General features: G+C 41.1%; 1 protein-coding gene across 3 annotated transcripts in view; it reads left to right on the top strand.

Moving 5' to 3' along the window:
* Window positions 1-12,610, top strand: part of LOC134816019 (cytosolic non-specific dipeptidase-like) — a 104,686-nt gene extending 92,076 nt beyond the window's left edge. For all 3 annotated transcript variants that reach the window (XM_063824679.1, XM_063824678.1, XM_063824677.1), the window contains 8 exons: window positions 7,088-7,236; window positions 7,459-7,576; window positions 7,760-7,857; window positions 9,586-9,718; window positions 10,879-11,032; window positions 11,758-11,832; window positions 12,000-12,091; window positions 12,427-12,610. In XM_063824679.1, coding sequence (XP_063680749.1) covers window positions 7,088-7,236; window positions 7,459-7,576; window positions 7,760-7,857; window positions 9,586-9,718; window positions 10,879-11,032; window positions 11,758-11,832; window positions 12,000-12,091; window positions 12,427-12,471 — 864 coding nt within the window. In that variant the 3' untranslated portion in view covers window positions 12,472-12,610. The remainder of the gene's footprint in view (window positions 1-7,087; window positions 7,237-7,458; window positions 7,577-7,759; window positions 7,858-9,585; window positions 9,719-10,878; window positions 11,033-11,757; window positions 11,833-11,999; window positions 12,092-12,426) is intronic.
* The last annotated feature ends 10,731 nt before the right edge of the window (window positions 12,611-23,341 follow it).

The following is a 23,341-nucleotide window of genomic DNA, read 5'->3' as shown; positions in this document are numbered from 1 at the left end:
TCACTATTTCTGATTCTCTGATCGTAGAACAGCTTCTTTTGACAACCGTATGAATCCCTCGATATACCTGGTAAGCAGTTTGATTCAAAGAATACCCGGTAGTCCTTGCGGTCACGAATACCACTTGTATCACTTGTCTCAAATAAACTCTGGACTGCATTTCCTGCTGGGCACATAGCTTCCTCGCTAGGTCCATCACTACAATCTTTATAACCATTGCAGATCAAACGTTTATTGACGTAGTACGTCGAGCTAGGACAAGTAATAAACTCGTCATCTTTAGAGACACAAGTATCTTCTGTTTTCTGACTGTCAATTCTGAATTCATTCAATGTGCAGGGTTCTCTTTTGTTTAATGAATAGAAGCAAATCTCATCTTCTTCATTATCACAAGTTTTTTTACCATCACATTCTAAAGATTTGTCCAAAGTCGAATTGAAGCCGTTATATTTACAAACAAGATGGCTGGTATTCGGCTCAGTGTCTTTAGAACTGCAGTTCATGTAAGTAAGAGCCCCGTCATCACAATGACGTGTGATACCTTTCGGTAAAGTTGGGTCGCACATTTGTCCCTCATAAACTCTATTATTCATGTTATTCAGAGTGCAGTTTACCCGGACTGTACAGTTGAAATCCTCACTTTCAATCCCGTCTAAATTATTGCTGCAAATTCCATGTCCATCACATTTCTGTAGATAAGGGGGTACCCATATTCTAACATTTTTGTACTGGCATTCAACTCCGTGTGTATGATTACAGTTCGCTTCATCCTCAAACAAAGGTCGTTTTGCAAAGTAATTTCCAGGTAAACTATCACTAAACGTGTTACAATCGTCGTTGTTATCACATTTGTAGATAGATCGAACACGTCTGCCATTGCTGCACGAAAAGAAACCTTTAGTTTGATCTTCACACACCGTGGTTGATGCGAGTATATCACTATGTTTAGCAAGGCATATTCCATTGCTGTTTGAACAGACTGTGTCTGTTGGTACTGCTTCATACTCACCTTTTTTGTTCAGACAAATGGTTGTGTTCATGTTGTTGTTCTCTGTTGACTGAACAAGTCTGCACCCACAAGCCTGCATAGCTATATCCTCCTCAGAAGCTCCTAAATACGATTAGGAACTAGGAAGGAGTTTGTAAATACAAAGTTTATGATAAAACATTTACAATGAGCTAAATATCGAATAGAAAGGAATTTGTTGACAAATGTTATATCATTGTGGTCGGAAAAATATTCTTTCACTATAATTATAACACTTACCGGCACACCTGGCACTGAAAACACACTTATTTTCATCAAAACGTCGGGTGAAAACTCCGGTGGTTCTTTGAGGACATTTGAAGATCTCGTCATGACCCAATTTCATGCTGTACAGATCCTCACATTTAACATCCTGTAACTGCCAATCTGCAATGTTCTATTTTAGGTCTAATTTTAGAAATAACATTTGAATGCACGTTTTAAAAATGCACTGTTATAAAGATTAAACGGTTTTACTACTTTGATCAGAAACAAATAATATGAATCCCAAAGAACTTTGATAAATGTACAAATGGTGACAGAGGCAGGATTCTTACTTGTGTCTGACAAGATCTTTAGTTCCTTAGTTTCTTGGTGAAGAGAATCATTTGTTGCGTGCCAAAAATTACAACTCAACTTTATTCCATCGTCTGATACTAAGAAGATTAATAAATATTTATTTATAAATCTGTAAATTATCATATCAAAGTACAATGGATCGAATTATTTATTATGTCCACCTAGAATGTACGAATTTTATTGTTGACATTTTCTGGAAATCATAAACTAAAGTCTCATTACCTTTCAAATCAGTCCTATGTATTTTTGATCGATAAACCACATTTTCGTCCTCGTCCAAGTATTTAATGTTTCTCACTGTGCGAGGCGACAGTTCTGAAAGAGTATATTAACGATTACAAAGTGTTTTTAGTTCTTTCGATTATTAGTTTTTAGTTCTTTTGACTATTATATCTACAATTTAAGCTCAAACTATTGCACTCTATTATATGTAGATATTGTACACGCATTCAATGACAGCTTGTATAATTTACGGTGTTGAATCCTTCAAAGGCATATGTTATTATAGATATGATACCTTAAAAGTATTCGAGTGATTATGGACTGCTTGTAATATCACCTTCACTTCGAACTTCAAATGGTAGCCCGTTTGAAAAGTTTGTGAATTCTATCTGTTTACTATGTCTAATAAGATCTGCCCAGCCTTCACAATTCTCAGGGTATTTCATCTTTTGTAAAACCACTTCCTCGCCACAAAACATAGAGAAACTCTCGCTGAGATAGGAACAATTAGGATAATTAGGATAATTTATACTTTTTTTGGGGCTTCTTACGATTTTGGGACATGAATCCTACTTAAAAGGTTGAAGTAAGAGTTGCCCAGAAAATGTTAAAATTGTTTACAATATTTGCAGCCCTGAGAGCACAATGTGATATTGACATTTAATAGTATTGGTGGTATATTAATGTACATTCTAGTAGACAACTAAAATACTTACTCGTGAAAGTTTACAGTCCAGGGAGTTGTTACCTCCATACATGTTATATCGACATTAGTGTTCTCCCGATCACAGTTTTCTAATCTCATCTCTAGCACTACTCCCACGGCCTTTCTGGTTGCGTCGAGGAATAACAACTTTTTTTTATTGAACATGCAACGAATGTTCAATACAAAATTTAATTTAATACAATGTTGAATCAAAATGATTGGCCTCTTATATAAATATATTCCTTGATTTCATAATTAACACTACTACTGATTATATTTATACCTTGTCAAACTCCACTCAAATGAATATGCTTGTAAACTCGCTTTGACAATGAATCCAAAATTCAAGTTAGTGGGAATTGCTTTGTCCTCTGTCTTTGGTAGTCTAATGGACACTCTGGCTCCTTTTAGCTCAATATTCACAGACATTCCAGCTTTGGCCTGCATCCAGCCTATTAGAGATTTTCGGAATTTATACAAGGATGAAAGTCAACACCTCTGACCGCAATGGTTGCACAATAATTTGGTTGCACAATGATTTCCAAACCACTATAGTATCACAATGTAGCTTACCAGTCTTGTCATCATCGGAACTGCAAATATTGGGGAAGTTGGTCGTTTAGCTCCGGACAGTCTATGCAACGTCTATGCAACGTCCGTGCAACAACAAAAGAACCGTCTATGCAACGTCTATGCAACGTCCCTGCACAATGAACACTCTATGCACACTCCCTGCACGGTCAGTCTATGCAACGTCTATGCAACGTCTATGCAACGTCCCTGCACAGTACCATATGAACACCGGCTACTAGCCGGCTACTAGCCGGCTAGTAGCCACTTTTGTAATAACAGCTCCTCAACTTCACATTAACAACCGGCTACTAACCGGCACTTGAAAAGTGGTCACTAGCCGGCTACTAACCGGCTACTAGCCGGCTAGTGACCACAAAGTGGCTACTAACCGGCTACTAAGCGGTCACTAGCCGGCTATTAGCCGAGCTCTAAAGCAGACCTATTAGTAGCCGGTTCTAAACCGGCTACTAGCCGGCACTTGAAAAGCGGTCACTAGCCGGCTACTAACCGGCTACTAACCGGCTAGTAACCACCAAGTGGCTACTAACCGGCTACTAACCGGTCACTAGCCGGCTCTAAAGCAGACCTATTAGTAGCCGGTTAGTAGCCACTTGGTGGTTACTAGCCGGTTAGTAGCCGGTTAGTAGCCGGCTAGTGACCGCTTTCTAAGTGCCGGCTAGTAGCCGGTTTGGAACCGGCTACTAGTAGGTCTGCTTTAGAGCTCGGCTAATAGCCGGCTAGTGACCGGTTAGTAGCCGGTTAGTAGCCACTTGGTGGTTACTAGCCGGTTAGTAGCCGGTTAGTAGCCGGCTAGCGACCGCTTTTCGAGTGCCGGCTAGTAGGTCCGCTTAAGAGCCGGCTAGTGACCGGTTAGTAGCCGGTTAGTAGCCACTTGGTGGTTACTAGCCGGTTAGTAGCCGGTTAGTAGCCGGCTAGTGACCGCTTTCTAAGTGCCGGCTAGTAGCCGGTTTGGAACTGGCTACTAGTAGGTCTGCTTTAGAGCTCGGCTAATAGCCGGCTAGTGACCGCTTAGTAGCCGGTTAGTAGCCACTTTGTGGTCACTAGCCGGCTAGTAGCCGGTTAGTAGCCGGCTAGTGACCACTTTTCAAGTGCCGGTTAGTAGCCGGTTGGTAATGTGAAGTTGAGGAGCTGTTATTACAAAAGTGGCTACTAGCCGGCTAGTAGCCGGTGTTCATATGGTACTGTGCAGGGACGTTGCATAGACGTTGCATAGACGTTGCATAGACGTTGCATAGACTGACCGTGCAGGGAGTGTGCATAGAGTGTTCATTGTGCAGGGACGTTGCATAGACGTTGCATAGACGGTTCTTTTGTTGTTGCATGGACGTTGCATAGACGTTGCATAGACTGTCCGGAGCTAAACGACCAACTTCCCGCAAATTTGCTTTGCTTTCTCCCACTTCTCGTTTGTTCGGTTGCATCCACCTATTTGCTCAATTTCCATACATGCCCACGTTTCTTTATCATCGCACTTTCCTGTCAAGGTTAATTGCTTTGTGAAATGACAGTTGATAGACACTTATGTAAAAGAATCAAGACTGAGCATCTTATATGATTAGGTAATGAATCAGGTCGCGGGCATCATTTCGGGGTTTCGAGAAGTCTCTAATTTCTCGAGCTTAAGTACTTGCTTCCAAATCTAATTAATCGACTAATGCATCTATTCGTCTATTCTCATTTTATTTCAATCTTGTATGATCCTTTTAGGTGACCAACATGTAATGATGCAGTGACAATGATTAAACTCTTGGTCCATTTCATATCAATTATCGTTAAATGAACTACTATACTACTATACTACTGTACATAGCATAGGACGCAAACCTTTTTTGGCTCCGTCTGAGCTGTATATTAGTCGTTTACCACGGAACCAATCAACGTGCACGTCTTCATTATCAGGAGTACCTGTATTCCACACACAATCTGTTTCCGCATCTCCGCTATACAGACCATACACAAACCCTGCAATATTTTACTCAGACTATCTTTCAGACAATATTTTACAAAGAAATCTGAAAATCGCTTTGAATGTTATGTTTCGAGTGAATGATGTAAAATCTTAATGAACATTGAGCTCACCTTGTTGTGCTTCAATCAAGCGTGGCGCCATAATCAGTCGTTGGAAAACGAAATAAATCAACATAAGCGTCATTCTGCGAGCATTTTAGAATAAGTTCAATAGAAAAAAATATTAGTTTTATTTGGATAAAGATTTTATGACCCTGGGCCTGGCAGTCGACACCCCTGAGACCTTAACATAAGAAAGAGGTTAAAATTGTTACTGTTTTGCAAGCATGTATGAAGATGATTTATTTGAAAACAAGGTTCTTATAATTTACTATTTTATGTTCAGACTACAGAATTGGCTGGTCACAAGAAAATTTATTTATTACGTATTTAAAAGTTTAAACGGCACAAGTTTACTGGAGCTGAAAAGTAGTTTGGCTGTGTTGAGAGAACACAAACGCTACTCTCTGTGGAAGTTAACTTGTGAAATTATATAATTGGTTTCATGTTATGAGGCTTATAGCAGAGTTTAAGACAGATCATTTTGTTTTTGTACAGATCTTGCTGCTTCCTTAACATGGTGGTAAGTGTGGGATTGTGAGAAGTGAACAAGTAACTGGTAACTGGTAACTGGTAACTGGTAACTGGTAACTGGTAACTGGTAACTGGTAACTGGTAACTGGTAACTGGTAACTGGTAACTGGTAACTGGCAACTGGTAACTGGTAACGGGTAACGCGTAACTGGTAACTGGTAACTGGTAACTGGTAACTGGTAACTGGTAACTGGTAACTGGTAACTTGTGAACAAGACCTTTAAACGTGTACTTTAAGTTGGGATCCCAAACAAGCTAAATTTCAAGACTTCAATCATAAAGTGACCCTTATTTGCCTTAACTTGGCTGTTCAAGCAATGTGGCGAGATAAGATCAATATTTTCTTCAGAATCGGGACTTAATAGAATATTGTTATTACTTTATTTTACCATGGGTTTAGTTATTGCATTAACATTTTGAGGCTACAAACATCTGGTGACCAAAATCTTTGAAAAGTAATGACAGCCGTGATTCTTTGAAATAGAAACGATTAAAATGTAACATTCTGAAGAAACTTAGAAAGTTACATTTATTAGATACATATATAATATAGATATCCAAACTGTCTATTATGTGCCAAAGTTGTACCGTATGTGTAATATAGCATATTATACCGTACTAATGTATTCAATAATCTATCTGGGTATCCCGATTCCTGTGAAAGCTAGAAAGCTCTAGAAAGTTTCCGTACCAATTTCACTGAGTTTGTGATGTAAGCAGAGCTTAAACTTCAGGACTTCATACTTTTCTTATCTCTCAACATAACTCACTTCCAAATTCAATTATATAAAAAATCTGATAATCCTACAAATTTTGTAATCCTCAAATCCTGTCCTGGAGTTTCTCAATCGAATTCATTCGTTTGTTGGATTCGTTTTTCAGAATTTCATCGATCCTTAATTGTTATATAATCATGATAATGAAGAAACAGGCGATTTTAAGTTTGTAAAAAGTTACTGGAATCTTCTCGCGAGTACGATGATAAAGTAAGATCATATTTCAATGTGTGTATTGTTCTATATAATCGTCAAATGGTTGAAGTCCTAGCTGCATGCACTATACCAAGATTTGCAAGACAACAATGACTAATTTTTAAATCATGGTGAGATTAGAAAATATTCGTAATGGCCTTATCTTGAATACCCAATTACGTAAACCAAGATTTAAATTTAAATTTTGAATATCCCCACAGGAATCTCATATTTTCTCTACAACAATTACCGATATATTATATTAGACCGTTCTAGAATTAAAACATCCCCATCACACATCCACGTTAAGATGACTACATTAAATAGCAAGCTTGATGACTCCATTAAAACTGACTATGAGTACCTTTACCCTTGTTAATATCTCAGGAGGTTGATTTCGTGTGTATAAGTGATAACTACTGGCTGGGCTCTGAGAAGCCCTGTCTCACATACGGACTGAGAGGGGTCTGCTACTTCTTCGTGGAGATTGAGTGTGCTGCTAAGGATCTCCATAGTGGTGTCTACGGTGGAGCTGTGTAAGTGTTTATAAAGTGTTTATAGCAAGAGTTTGTTAGTGAAAATAGTATTTAGCATGCTCACTGCCCAGACACGTAGCGCCTAAATTAAATTTGATTTTTAATTATCAAGAGCTAAGTATGTGTTACAGAGTGTCTGAAATGGCTACAATATGGCATATAATTTAATAAATATATTGCCGCTTTATTGCTAAAATATCCTTACACGATGGTGTTTTCTAGGCATGAAGCGATGGTGGACTGTGTGAGCGTTCTCTCAAAACTGGTTGATACAAAAGGCAAGATCCTCATTCCTGGAATCAACGAGCCTGTAGTTCCAATGACCGAAGAAGAGAAAAAGGTTAGAACTCTAAAAATTTGTAACTAGAAATTTAGAGGGTTATTTGTAAAGATCTGAATTTACAGTGTTACTGATTGATACACACTGCCCAATAACAAACCGCCGGATCGTAACACAATGAAACATCTTCACCTATAATGGCCCCCCTCCCCCCCTCCCCCCTATAATATATATTCCTGTCAGGTTTACAAACCAATACAGTTCTGTCTGAACGAATACAAGAAAGACGTCGGTTGTGAGACTCTACAAAAGGAAACAAAGGAGGAGGTCCTCCAGCAAAGGTAAAACTGAAAAACGGAGGTAAAATTACGGTCTTATCAAGCATTTGTAATCTCGTTAGCAAAATTGATTGTGTGATCATATATTAGGACGCAATGAAACTACCGGACCACGATGTATGGGGACTTGCCACCCCATGGCAACATTAAAATATGTTTTTTGTATGCGTGATATGACACCCTACTCCCTAGTTGGGATTCCTGCACGATTCCGGGAATCGTCAATTGCCATAATGCGGATCTAGTGTCACCCCAATCACCTGATCACACATAATGAATAAACTTGATACTTCGATCATCTGGAAGCTACAGCTTTCATCTTTCCAGGACATGTGTAATTTTGATGGCCAGACACAATTCATTACAATTTGACTCGATCCAATTATTCAAAATGACTTAAAGCTACAAAAATTAACCTTTATTTTTTAAAAAATAGCAAGTCATACCAGAAAGAATTATCTCGATCAGGCACTCTACTCAGTGAATGAGAAAAAATGTCGACCTAAATACTAACAGCTGATATAATCGATGAATCGAACGACTTATAGATTAGTCCAACTTGACCATGAAAGCTATAACTCAAGCTGATAAACGTCCGACCTGTAAATACTAACAGCTGAAAATGAGAAAAAGTGAAAGAGAAAAAATGTCGACCTAAATACAGGGTGGGCCAAAAGTCAGTACCCATACGTTGGCCTTTATAGCTCAGTCACTGAGTGCCCAATTTAAATACTTCCTTCTGATATGACTTAGTACCACCACTGGTTCGAGGAATTTGTCAACTCGAAAAATATTCGCGTTCATTTTTTTCAAATGGAGGTTCATTTTCACATTTATTTGATAGTTTGGATAATTGGATCAAGCTTAATGTTATTAAATTGTGTTTGGCCATTCGAATTACGTTTGTCCTGAAAGAATTAAAACTGTAGCTTCTCAGATGACCGAGATATGAAGCATAACGAGTTTATTCATTACGTGTGATCAGGTGATTGGATTACCTAATCACGTGATAAGGTGACCCCGTTAACTACCCCGTTAAACATTATGGGAATTGTTAAGAGAGCCCAATTAAGGTGTCGTGTCACGGTGTCACATAATCACCCAGTCAATTTTGTTAACGAGATACAGAAAATGCTTGATAACTTCGTCATTTCTAATCCGTTTTGCCTCATGTTTTCAGATCATATGTAACATTTGATAATCTACCGTCTCTGAAAAAATTAGGCGTTCAGCATGTTCAGAGAAAACAATATAGGTGTTTTAATATTGAATGGGCGTGGTCTAAAATATTCGAATTTTCAAATTTTGACGACGGAATCCTCGAACCAGTAAGTACAGTATGCAATCTGCAAAGCAACAGCTCTCAAATATAAAACACGGCGGAGCTATTAAGGCCAACGTATGGGTACTGACTTTTGGCCCACCCTGTACTAACAGCTCATATAATTGATGAATCGAACGAATTATAGATTAGTCCAACTTTACCATGAAAGCTATAACTCAGCTATAAACGTCCGACCTGTAAATACTAACAGCTGAAAATTCTTAAAAGTAATAAACTGTAGACTAACTAATACCCAACAATTTATAAGTCAAAGCTTATTTTGGCTATCCTGAATCAGTCCTCATCTAAGATAACAGCTGCTAATGCTTATATCGCTAATCATATGATTACTGTCTCGTTCTCAGTTTTAATAACAACTCCTATTTAAGATAGTATTATCCTACCAGGTGGAGGTACCCAAGTCTGAGTATTCACGGAATAGAAGGAGCCTTCTCTGGAGGGGGTTGTAAAACTGTTATCCCCAGGAAAGTTATTGGAAAGTTCTCGATCAGAATCGTGCCTAATCACACGATCGAGCAGGTGTGCATTTACAAGCTTCATGATCTGATAATGTTATAAAGCTATTATACGCTGATTATTAATTAGACGAGTGGTTTTTTTAATAATTGTTTTTCATTATTTAATTTGATTTGCACCATATAATATATATAATAATAGTTAGATTATAACTTTTATATTTTCTATACCTCCACGAAGGTGAATTAAGAATTAATTGACAGTGATTCAACATTTTACTTCTGATCAGTAGTAATACGCCTGCTTGTGTGTGTTCTACAAACTGTGGAGATTCTTAAGTTGAGACCTGCCTCTTTTATACTTGTGACCAGACTCTATACACATCTCTGTCACCTGGTATAATAGCAGGCAGTCCTAAAGCGAGATAAGAGGTCTAAAGTTACAAAATGACGTGTTAATTTTGTTGAGTTATATAATCCTGGTTGATTAAATTATGTCAGCTGACGATATTAAGTCCTGCAGCTTTTAACAAATTGATACATAGTTTTAGTTGAGGACCTCGTCCTACGTGGCAAATTATGATTGCCTCGATCGTCATCTAAGAAAGGTTATCCAGCAATCTAGTTAGAGTCCAGATATGGCGGCTCGCTTTTTGCGAGATGGGCAATATATTTGTCAAGTGCAAAATGAAATTTCGCTTTAAATTGCAATTATTATATGTATACAGTGCTAACTTTTTGCGCTTTTTTACACGGTCAAATGCGCTTATCTTGTTCTAAAAGGTAAAGAAATAGCAAAGCACAGAATTGGCGTAAACAGAATAAGAAGAGTATACAAGAGTATTATATATAAAAAACATTACCTAACGTGGCTTTAGATAAAACATAAATGATCGTCGGTGCCCGGTGGTTAGAAATTGTAATACTATTCAGATATCTCACGTCGCTGCACTGGTATAAAAGCTGATCCGTTAACGTCGCGCGCCGTCGTCCATTTATGTTTTATAATGAAAAGACTAGTGACCAATCAGTGAGGCACATGGTTTTGCGATTCATTTATTAATTAATTTAAATAATTTATTGCTTGTGCAATTCAAATTCATCTTCTACCAGTACTACTGGTAAGTCTAGTGACTTGTGCACCAGCTAGTGTACTATTTCATCCCTCTCTGCGAGTACATTTTCCTTATTTCACCGCTGTTAACAAGTCTCCACCACGAACAGGTTGAGAAGGACACGTGTGACCACGTCAAGAAAGTGTTTGCTGAGCTGAACTCTCCCAACAAATGCACTGTAAGGATGGAGCACGGTGGAAACTGGTGGGTAACTGACTTTAACGATTCCCAGTACCAAGCCGGACGTAATGCCACCAAACTTGGTACGTAATTGTCTGTTAAAATATCCGTTATTTTCTTATTATCATCTGTTAACCCTTCTTTGTTGGTAATGAAAATGTAAACTGTAGTGAAATCGAAAAATTAGGATACATAAGATCATCACAAATATTCATTAAATATATGTTTTTAATAAATTATACCCAAACGACCTAATTCAAATTAATAAACTTCTTTTTTGCCAAATAGGGTCGAAACCACAGATAATCATTAATCATTATGCTAACTCTTAATTTCAAAATAATTATCTCCTTCAATTCTACTTCCAGTGATAACATCTACTGGTAGGGTATTTCTTGCTGTACGTTGCATACCTCTCTCGTGCACGCTTTTAATATTGCATCTTATCTTGAAACAATATTCATACCTGATCTACTGATATTTAAAATATCTGAACCATATTCTATTAAACCACTAAATATTTATAAGGTTTCTGTAAGATCTCCACGGATTCTTCTTTCAGATAATGTACAGTAGTATAATTGTAGTTAAATTAAGAAATTCCAACCGCTGCTGCATGACAGTTTGCTAATTTACCATTTAACATCATGCACTTAAATTTAGGACCTAAAACAGATCCTTGTGCTGCACATGATAACACTTTCCGGATACCAGGAAGTTTTCCTTCTACTTGCAACCCAATAGTTCTGTCAGATAAAAAGTCTTTGATTGCATCCAGGAATTAGTAATAATGGAATATATGTTTCAGTGTACGGTTGTGAGCCGGATCTGACCAGAGAGGGAGGAAGCATCCCTGTCACTCTGACTTTCCAGAAAACTACTGGTACGTTTTGAGAACAATTCTGAATTCTGTTATTGTTTTCAGTGTTGTTTTTGTCGAAATTCAAGAAAGGAATATTTTCGTTGATTGAAATTTTATAACGGTTAGAACAGCCATGCTGTGCATACTTTTTAGTATGAAAATGATTAGAAAAGAGTAACAATTTCCAGGAAAGAGCGTGATGTTGCTGCCTATGGGAGCCGGGGACGATGGGGCTCACTCTCAAAATGAGAAGATAAACATAAGAAACTACATCGAAGGGGTAAGTTATTAGATTTTACAAACTACCATTGGTTACTTCACCAATGTTACATTCCATTTAGTGAAACCTACCATGTAAGGCAATTTCTGAAAATCTTCGATTGTCAAAATTAATAAAATTGCTGCTTTTAAGTGCAATTTGTCACGGTTTTGGTAAAAGCTGCTCTAGTTCTTGAGATCGTTTGAGTAAGCTAAGTAATGTGAGCGACCCTCATAAGGGATGAGGCTCCGTTTATTTCAAATTAGTTTTGCGTTGTCTCGTTAGTATTTAACTTTTAACGGCCAGCTCACTAACTATATTGTCGAAATCGTGTCGTAAAACTCATTAATTTTCAGCACAAGTTGTTTGCGGCATATCTGGACGAAATGTCACGTTCCTAAGCTAAGGAGGAGAAATCGTCTTATGCTTCCTAATGAAGCTTTCGTGAAAAACTTTTTTGATCAATTTGAAGCACGATTTTTAAAGCACGATCTTTGATAATTACAAATTCTAATTTCAATTCGTTTTCAGTGACCAAAATATCTGTTCTTCTTTTGTCCGAAACAATAGGAAAAATTGTACCACTTGAAAAACACAATATAGTTACATATATTCAACTAACAATTATACCGACAATTTTATTAAGATTTTACTTTAGACATTGTCAGTTCTGATACGAGATACAATATTAAGAGGTACAATTTGAATTATAATTATATGCAGCTCAGTAGGGTTGAGTTTGGAGTTTGGGATCCATTTAAAGGTTGTAGAAGATTACCTTGTTGTAGTGTTGTACGCTCTTTGTAGAATTACGCTCAATCTGTAAAACTGGAAACACAATGATATTAGGCGATTTAGGATTTCAACCTCTGGACCACAAAAATGCTTTGTCCTGATGTTTCAATACTAGTTCGATGCTAAATAAATTATTTCTTTTTTCAATTAGTTAAAATATCGTTGCAATTTCATTGGCTAACCTGGCCTGATGAAATAATAATGCTTTACGCTGTCCTGCAATTTGAAGTCGTGCCATCGTTGCAATCTTTAAAAATCTTTTCCAAACTATTATTCTGATTTTATCTTTGTCTTTAGAAAATCCACCATTTAACCATTCTTGCAATCATGTCTTATCTTTCTCGATCTTCATAACGCGTCAATGTCAAATATCTAACTCCGATGACCGATACAAGTCAAGATTTCAGTTTTTAATTTCAACTTTAATTTCGAATTACTCTTCATATTTAAAGGTTTAGGTTAGATATCTTGGTTAAGTCACAATACTCCGGTTAACTTTGCTTTTAATAAACCTCGTCCATAATCATTCCCTAATCCTGCCATAACCCTACAAAACTTAATAACAGTATTTAATTATATTTTACCTGGTGGGTAGTATGGAGGTTGCGTGGGTTCCACAGGTTTTTCTACCGGTTTTGTGTACGGCCCAACCGAGATCCTGGCCGCGTTAAACTTTCCTAGCTCAAATTCTCGAACTCTACGGAGGCGGTTGTTTTGGTCGTCTCGATATTCTACAATTTTGCTGCCATCTTTGCTGAGTTTCCAGATGCTGCCGTCGTAGTAGCTGACATCGCTGCTGTCAGATCGTGCTTCTGGCTTTCCTCCGCTCTCAAACATACTCCTTAAATTGGTGGAATCCCGGTTTTAATTTTGTTGACTGTCAGTCAAGTAATTATTAACCTGCTTTAAATGCGCATTCGCAATTTGTAGAGGGTTTATAAACATTTTGCCAAAACTCAATAATATATAATTTTATGTCGTGTAACTTGTCTTGATAGGTCGTGCCTGCATTTGCCGCTATCATGATTAACGTATAAAATAGTTTTTAGCATGTCTTCATGACGGAGAATTTGTCTCAACTTGAGGAAGTGGTTACAACATAAAGATGTGTTTAAATCTTTAAATCCACTCACCGAAGCTACGACAAATTAGCTAATGCTGTTCAACTTTGACAACCTTTCAATTTTCTTTGCCGCGTCGTCCTTATAATTTCATTGGATACCACTACCACTTACTTGATCATTTTGTCGCTGTTATCGATGGTTGTAGTGTAGACGACATAGTTGGTCCCTATAGCTGCCACGTGACTGCCTCCTTTGCCATTATACGTGAGATCCCAGTCTTTTCCTCCGGTGATCCTGCAGTTTCAGTCTTAGTCGACCAACAACATCCCTTGTCGTGTGGGAGCTTCATACAATATCTAACCGTTTAAAAGCAGTAGCAAAATCGTATTAACCATCCTTTTTGTGTGGGGTTAATTCGTGGGAAGGAAGTTTTAAGAGGGTTCAATTACATAACTGGTTATAGAATTCTGGAATTATTATCATAGTAGATGCAAGATCATACCTCCCTAGTTGAGAATCACAAATCACCCAAACGTCACCCGACTCTGATATAGACAGATCGTTTGCGTTCTCACACTTTCTGGACAGAGTTTGCATACTGTAAGTTCTCATTAGGTTTCATGAAGTTTTGAAGGAATTATGACAGCAAATATGGAGTAGAAGTTCAAAATTTAGGCGAGAATTCTACTCTACTCGCGTCATAATTCAAATTGCTTAGTTCATATGTTTAATAGACAATTGTATGACTAGACATCAGAGTGGATGAAAGTGGGAACTAAATTCATAAATCGCTGTTCCATTTTGGATATATATCCTGCGGGGGAACCTACCCTCTGCTAATACCGTTCAGAGATTCTTCCTGCCATTCACCCGTTCGGTTTGAGTGAAATATATTGGCTGTTGAAACTGAAATGATATTAGGTTGGGCGGATAAAATAATTCACGGTTCGATTGGGAGATATTAATTTGGCCCGAGTCCAATGAATGAATCTCTTATAATAGTCTAACAACTTGTACCTGATATCTTGCATAAAGAGCAAATAGCTTATAATAGTGCTTACTTGTCCAGATAACGTTATCTGGGCTGACAGTGAGAACCTTGAACCCTTCTCCGAGCTCGAACGAGGGCACCACCTGCAATCTTTTCAGGGTCTCGTCAGTAAACGGTATCATGTGATGAAGTGACTTCGCATTTACTGCCCATAAAACTCCTGAATGTGAATATTTTATTCTAGTTTTATCGTCTGGTAAATATTTTTAAAATGAAATTTAAATCTTAACATTATATCAAAGAACATATTGTTATGATTTTAATTCCTTGTCATAACTTTGATACAGAAAAGTAATCCAATCAGTCGAACCCGATGATGAGATCTCCAGATCTATGATATTTCTGGCTATTGTTTTCCACTTTATCTCCAGATCCGTTGTTGTAATCAGCCCGATTCTCAGTCTTCCTGCCTTGTCAACTACACCAATTAGTGCTTCTCCTGGTAGTAATGGCATGTTGGAAGATATTTACATAATATATAAAATACAATCTGATATAGTAAAATCTGATATGTCGAGCACATATTATTCACTACGCAGTAAACTGTTATTTAACTGAGCTCACCAACAACCTCATCCTGATCCCCCACAAACGTCTCCAGTTCACCCTCATCTGATATAACTCCACTTATTACAATCAGCACCAAAAGCAACACACCTTGCATTGCAGGACCTCTAGTTTGTACAACTCCCAGACACCGCCCACCACGCTAAACACTTCACTAAACAGCCACAAGCAGCAAAACGTCTCTGAGAATTAAATCGCACAAACTGTCGCCAGTCTTTACAGCTTCTTAAATTGACTGCGCTTTTTCCGGTGATGCTTAATTGGATTTTGTTTTATTAATCGAATTGAGTCGAGCGCTGTCAAGTGTTGATTGTGTTACCATTATGTAATCCGATGTCTGTTGAAAAGGACGAGTCGTTCACACAACCAACTGCCAACTTTACCAGGAATAATTAAATTATCCATGTTTAGACCTCGACGTGCAGTTGCAAATTTGATTTAATTTCTGTAACGTAATGTTGACAAGTTAAAAGTGTTGAGCTCACTAAATGGAATTGTTAAAATACAATGGTAAAACTTCAAAATGGGAACATTTTTGTGAGTGTTGGTGAATATTTAAACTCAATAGATTATGTCTCATAACAATCAAAATGAATAGGTATAAAACATGGCAGTTTTTAACTGAATCCAAGAAAATCATGTAAACATCGTATCGTCATAATATAGTATTCACCTGCAAGAAGTTCTATGTTTCAAATGCACACTGCACAACCAGAAATCTTATGTTCTGATTGTATGAAATTGGCCTGCTGTAGTTTAGCGTTTAGTATCTAGATTCTAGACCATTGATATTATTTCTGAGTAAAAGTTTAGAAATAAATTATAAATATTTGAATTTTAATCTCGGGGTAGAAGAGTAAGATATCAGGTAGCAGTTGAGAGCGTGGCCTGCCTCTTGTAAACGGGAGCTTTAGTTTGCTGGGTAACTATGATATGAGCTCGTATCAGCAGACAAGTCCACAAAACGAGGAGGAATGCTCCACACCCTGCCAGGATCAGAAGGTACCTGTGGTTATCTAGTGGTAACGTAAACTACTGACTTAGATATTAGCGGAACTACTGGCTGAGCTATTTTAAGAAGCAAGAGATTTCTGTGATTAAATTGAGAAATCAGTATTGACGTATTCCCGAGAACATTCGTGTATTATTATCTAGCAAAGGTAAAGGTTGCGTCTTTAAATCAAGATTGTACCTAAACCAGAGTCTCTGAGAAAGTGTCTGATGTTGCTTCATGTACCAGTGTTTAACGCTTGTATATTGGAAGCCCATGTAACTGGCTCTCGCCTTCGCCTCATACATCACCATTTTAGTAGGGATTGTTAGAGTGATCTCCCCACTGCTCAGTTTATCAACCTGCACCTGTGAGTTTATTTCGAGTTTTTAATGCTTATGTGTTTCTGACTCCACTACAAAAAGATTAGCATTTGATATGGATGAGTGAAGTATGTTGTTTTTATTATCAGTACCTGACACCGTTTTGTTTTTACACACTTGGGCGTCAATTGCTGGTAAAGTTTTTGCAATTATGTCTTATCTCATTATAACATATAATTGTTACCTATTAATAGTTATGACAGTAAATATATGTACACTTGTAAGTTTATCTTGGCTATTGTTAATTCCAGAGACACAAATCTAGAAATAAGAAATATGCCATAAACCGACCATCTGCCTGGCGGAATACAATTCTAGGAGAATAATCCTCCCTGACTATCTTAATATCAACTATGTATAATATAAAACGAGACGATACGTATATCACGTGACGGTTATGTTGTGACCGGCTGTAGTCTGTACGTGTGTTACTAAGTGCTCTCCAGGACCTGCTGTACGTGTGTTACTAAGTGCTCTCCAGGACCGGCTGTACGTGTGTTACTAAGTGCTCTCCAGGACCGGCTGTAGTCTGTACGTGTGTTACTAAGTGCTCTCCAGGACCTGCTGTACGTGTGTTACTAAGTGCTCTCCAGCACCTGCTGTACGTGTGTTACTAAGTGCTCTCCAGGACCTGCTGTACCTGTGTTACTAAGTGCTCTCCAGGACCTGCTGTACGTGTGTTACTAAGTGCTCTCCAGGACCTGCTGTACGTGTGTTACTAAGTGCTCTCCAGGACCGGCTGTACGTGTGTTACTAAGTGCTCTCCAGGACCTGCTGTACGTGTGTTACTAAGTGCTCTCCAGGACCTGCTGTACGTGTGTTACTAAGTGCTCTCCAGGACCTGCTGTACGTGTGTTACTAAGTGCTCTCCAGGACCTGCTGTACGTGTGTTACTAAGTGCTCTCCAGCACCTGCTGTACGTGTGTTACTAAGTGCTCTCCAGGACCTGCTTGTACGTGTGTTACTAAGTGCTCTCCAGGACCTGCTGTACGTGTGTTACTAAGTGCTCTCCAGGACCTGCTGTAGTCTGTACGTGTGTTACTAAGTGCTCTCCAGGACCTGCTGTACGTGTGTTACTAAGTGCTCTCCAGGACCTGCTGTACGTGTGTTACTAAGTGCTCTCCAGGACCTGCTGTACGTGTGTTACTAAGTGCTCTCCAGGACCGGCTGTACGTGTGTTACTAAGTGCTCTCCAGGACCTGCTGTACGTGTGTTACTAAGTGCTCTCCAGGACCTGCTGTACGTGTGTTACTAAGTGCTCTCCAGGACCTGCTGTACGTGTGTTACTAAGTGCTCTCCAGGACCTGCTGTACGTGTGTTACTAAGTGCTCTCCAGGACCTGCTGTACGTGTGTTACTAAGTGCTCTCCAGGACCTGCTGTACGTGTGTTACTAAGTGCTCTCCAGGACCTGCTGTACGTGTGTTACTAAGTGCTCTCCAGGACCTGCTGTACGTGTGTTACTAAGTGCTCTCCAGGACCTGCTGTACGTGTGTTACTAAGTGCTCTCCAGGACCTGCTGTACGTGTGTTACTAAGTGCTCTCCAGGACCTGCTGTACGTGTGTTACTAAGTGCTCTCCAGGACCTGCTGTACGTGTGTTACTAAGTGCTCTCCAGGACCTGCTGTACGTGTGTTACTAAGTGCTCTCCAGGACCTGCTGTACGTGTGTTACTAAGTGCTCTCCAGGACCTGCTGTACGTGTGTTACTAAGTGCTCTCCAGGACCTGCTGTACGTGTGTTACTAAGTGCTCTCCAGGACCTGCTGTACGTGTGTTACTAAGTGCTCTCCAGGACCTGCTGTACGTGTGTTACTAAGTGCTCTCCAGGACCTGCTGTACGTGTGTTACTAAGTGCTCTCCAGGACCTGCTGTACGTGTGTTACTAAGTGCTCTCCAGGACCTGCTGTACGTGTGTTACTAAGTGCTCTCCAGGACCTGCTGTACGTGTGTTACTAAGTGCTCTCCAGGACCTGCTGTACGTGTGTTACTAAGTGCTCTCCAGGACCTGCTGTACGTGTGTTACTAAGTGCTCTCCAGGACCTGCTGTACGTGTGTTACTAAGTGCTCTCCAGGACCTGCTGTACGTGTGTTACTAAGTGCTCTCCAGGACCTGCTGTACGTGTGTTACTAAGTGCTCTCCAGGACCTGCTGTACGTGTGTTACTAAGTGCTCTCCAGGACCTGCTGTACGTGTGTTACTAAGTGCTCTCCAGGACCTGCTGTACGTGTGTTACTAAGTGCTCTCCAGGACCTGCTGTACGTGTGTTACTAAGTGCTCTCCAGGACCTGCTGTACGTGTGTTACTAAGTGCTCTCCAGGACCTGCTGTACGTGTGTTACTAAGTGCTCTCCAGGACCTGCTGTACGTGTGTTACTAAGTGCTCTCCAGGACCTGCTGTACGTGTGTTACTAAGTGCTCTCCAGGACCTGCTGTACGTGTGTTACTAAGTGCTCTCCAGGACCTGCTGTACGTGTGTTACTAAGTGCTCTCCAGGACCTGCTGTACGTGTGTTACTAAGTGCTCTCCAGGACCTGCTGTACGTGTGTTACTAAGTGCTCTCCAGGACCTGCTGTACGTGTGTTACTAAGTGCTCTCCAGGACCTGCTGTACGTGTGTTACTAAGTGCTCTCCAGGACCTGCTGTACGTGTGTTACTAAGTGCTCTCCAGGACCTGCTGTACGTGTGTTACTAAGTGCTCTCCAGGACCTGCTGTACGTGTGTTACTAAGTGCTCTCCAGGACCTGCTGTACGTGTGTTACTAAGTGCTCTCCAGGACCTGCTGTACGTGTGTTACTAAGTGCTCTCCAGGACCTGCTGTACGTGTGTTACTAAGTGCTCTCCAGGACCTGCTGTACGTGTGTTACTAAGTGCTCTCCAGGACCTGCTGTACGTGTGTTACTAAGTGCTCTCCAGGACCTGCTGTACGTGTGTTACTAAGTGCTCTCCAGGACCTGCTGTACGTGTGTTACTAAGTGCTCTCCAGGACCTGCTGTACGTGTGTTACTAAGTGCTCTCCAGGACCTGCTGTACGTGTGTTACTAAGTGCTCTCCAGGACCTGCTGTACGTGTGTTACTAAGTGCTCTCCAGGACCTGCTGTACGTGTGTTACTAAGTGCTCTCCAGGACCTGCTGTACGTGTGTTACTAAGTGCTCTCCAGGACCTGCTGTACGTGTGTTACTAAGTGCTCTCCAGGACCTGCTGTACGTGTGTTACTAAGTGCTCTCCAGGACCTGCTGTACGTGTGTTACTAAGTGCTCTCCAGGACCTGCTGTACGTGTGTTACTAAGTGCTCTCCAGGACCTGCTGTACGTGTGTTACTAAGTGCTCTCCAGGACCTGCTGTACGTGTGTTACTAAGTGCTCTCCAGGACCTGCTGTACGTGTGTTACTAAGTGCTCTCCAGGACCTGCTGTACGTGTGTTACTAAGTGCTCTCCAGGACCTGCTGTACGTGTGTTACTAAGTGCTCTCCAGGACCTGCTGTACGTGTGTTACTAAGTGCTCTCCAGGACCTGCTGTACGTGTGTTACTAAGTGCTCTCCAGGACCTGCTGTACGTGTGTTACTAAGTGCTCTCCAGGACCTGCTGTACGTGTGTTACTAAGTGCTCTCCAGGACCTGCTGTACGTGTGTTACTAAGTGCTCTCCAGGACCTGCTGTACGTGTGTTACTAAGTGCTCTCCAGGACCTGCTGTACGTGTGTTACTAAGTGCTCTCCAGGACCTGCTGTACGTGTGTTACTAAGTGCTCTCCAGGACCTGCTGTACGTGTGTTACTAAGTGCTCTCCAGGACCTGCTGTACGTGTGTTACTAAGTGCTCTCCAGGACCTGCTGTACGTGTGTTACTAAGTGCTCTCCAGGACCTGCTGTACGTGTGTTACTAAGTGCTCTCCAGGACCTGCTGTACGTGTGTTACTAAGTGCTCTCCAGGACCTGCTGTACGTGTGTTACTAAGTGCTCTCCAGGACCTGCTGTACGTGTGTTACTAAGTGCTCTCCAGGACCTGCTGTACGTGTGTTACTAAGTGCTCTCCAGGACCTGCTGTACGTGTGTTACTAAGTGCTCTCCAGGACCTGCTGTACGTGTGTTACTAAGTGCTCTCCAGGACCTGCTGTACGTGTGTTACTAAGTGCTCTCCAGGACCTGCTGTACGTGTGTTACTAAGTGCTCTCCAGGACCTGCTGTACGTGTGTTACTAAGTGCTCTCCAGGACCTGCTGTACGTGTGTTACTAAGTGCTCTCCAGGACCTGCTGTACGTGTGTTACTAAGTGCTCTCCAGGACCTGCTGTACGTGTGTTACTAAGTGCTCTCCAGGACCTGCTGTACGTGTGTTACTAAGTGCTCTCCAGGACCTGCTGTACGTGTGTTACTAAGTGCTCTCCAGGACCTGCTGTACGTGTGTTACTAAGTGCTCTCCAGGACCTGCTGTACGTGTGTTACTAAGTGCTCTCCAGGACCTGCTGTACGTGTGTTACTAAGTGCTCTCCAGGACCTGCTGTACGTGTGTTACTAAGTGCTCTCCAGGACCTGCTGTACGTGTGTTACTAAGTGCTCTCCAGGACCTGCTGTACGTGTGTTACTAAGTGCTCTCCAGGACCTGCTGTACGTGTGTTACTAAGTGCTCTCCAGGACCTGCTGTACGTGTGTTACTAAGTGCTCTCCAGGACCTGCTGTACGTGTGTTACTAAGTGCTCTCCAGGACCTGCTGTACGTGTGTTACTAAGTGCTCTCCAGGACCTGCTGTACGTGTGTTACTAAGTGCTCTCCAGGACCTGCTGTACGTGTGTTACTAAGTGCTCTCCAGGACCTGCTGTACGTGTGTTACTAAGTGCTCTCCAGGACCTGCTGTACGTGTGTTACTAAGTGCTCTCCAGGACCTGCTGTACGTGTGTTACTAAGTGCTCTCCAGGACCTGCTGTACGTGTGTTACTAAGTGCTCTCCAGGACCTGCTGTACGTGTGTTACTAAGTGCTCTCCAGGACCTGCTGTACGTGTGTTACTAAGTGCTCTCCAGGACCTGCTGTACGTGTGTTACTAAGTGCTCTCCAGGACCTGCTGTACGTGTGTTACTAAGTGCTCTCCAGGACCTGCTGTACGTGTGTTACTAAGTGCTCTCCAGGACCTGCTGTACGTGTGTTACTAAGTGCTCTCCAGGACCTGCTGTACGTGTGTTACTAAGTGCTCTCCAGGACCTGCTGTACGTGTGTTACTAAGTGCTCTCCAGGACCTGCTGTACGTGTGTTACTAAGTGCTCTCCAGGACCTGCTGTACGTGTGTTACTAAGTGCTCTCCAGGACCTGCTGTACGTGTGTTACTAAGTGCTCTCCAGGACCTGCTGTACGTGTGTTACTAAGTGCTCTCCAGGACCTGCTGTACGTGTGTTACTAAGTGCTCTCCAGGACCTGCTGTACGTGTGTTACTAAGTGCTCTCCAGGACCTGCTGTACGTGTGTTACTAAGTGCTCTCCAGGACCTGCTGTACGTGTGTTACTAAGTGCTCTCCAGGACCTGCTGTACGTGTGTTACTAAGTGCTCTCCAGGACCTGCTGTACGTGTGTTACTAAGTGCTCTCCAGGACCTGCTGTACGTGTGTTACTAAGTGCTCTCCAGGACCTGCTGTACGTGTGTTACTAAGTGCTCTCCAGGACCTGCTGTACGTGTGTTACTAAGTGCTCTCCAGGACCTGCTGTACGTGTGTTACTAAGTGCTCTCCAGGACCTGCTGTACGTGTGTTACTAAGTGCTCTCCAGGACCTGCTGTACGTGTGTTACTAAGTGCTCTCCAGGACCTGCTGTACGTGTGTTACTAAGTGCTCTCCAGGACCTGCTGTACGTGTGTTACTAAGTGCTCTCCAGGACCTGCTGTACGTGTGTTACTAAGTGCTCTCCAGGACCTGCTGTACGTGTGTTACTAAGTGCTCTCCAGGACCTGCTGTACGTGTGTTACTAAGTGCTCTCCAGGACCTGCTGTACGTGTGTTACTAAGTGCTCTCCAGGACCTGCTGTACGTGTGTTACTAAGTGCTCTCCAGGACCTGCTGTACGTGTGTTACTAAGTGCTCTCCAGGACCTGCTGTACGTGTGTTACTAAGTGCTCTCCAGGACCTGCTGTACGTGTGTTACTAAGTGCTCTCCAGGACCTGCTGTACGTGTGTTACTAAGTGCTCTCCAGGACCTGCTGTACGTGTGTTACTAAGTGCTCTCCAGGACCTGCTGTACGTGTGTTACTAAGTGCTCTCCAGGACCTGCTGTACGTGTGTTACTAAGTGCTCTCCAGGACCTGCTGTACGTGTGTTACTAAGTGCTCTCCAGGACCTGCTGTACGTGTGTTACTAAGTGCTCTCCAGGACCTGCTGTACGTGTGTTACTAAGTGCTCTCCAGGACCTGCTGTACGTGTGTTACTAAGTGCTCTCCAGGACCTGCTG

The sequence above is a fragment of the Bolinopsis microptera genome, chromosome 5 (genome assembly GCF_026151205.1).
Source record: "Bolinopsis microptera isolate Bmic1 chromosome 5, MBARI_Bmic_1.0, whole genome shotgun sequence".
NCBI lineage: Eukaryota > Metazoa > Ctenophora > Tentaculata > Lobata > Bolinopsidae > Bolinopsis > Bolinopsis microptera.
Note: the sequence above shows the minus strand (reverse complement) of the source record. Positions and strands in the feature narration are given on the sequence as shown.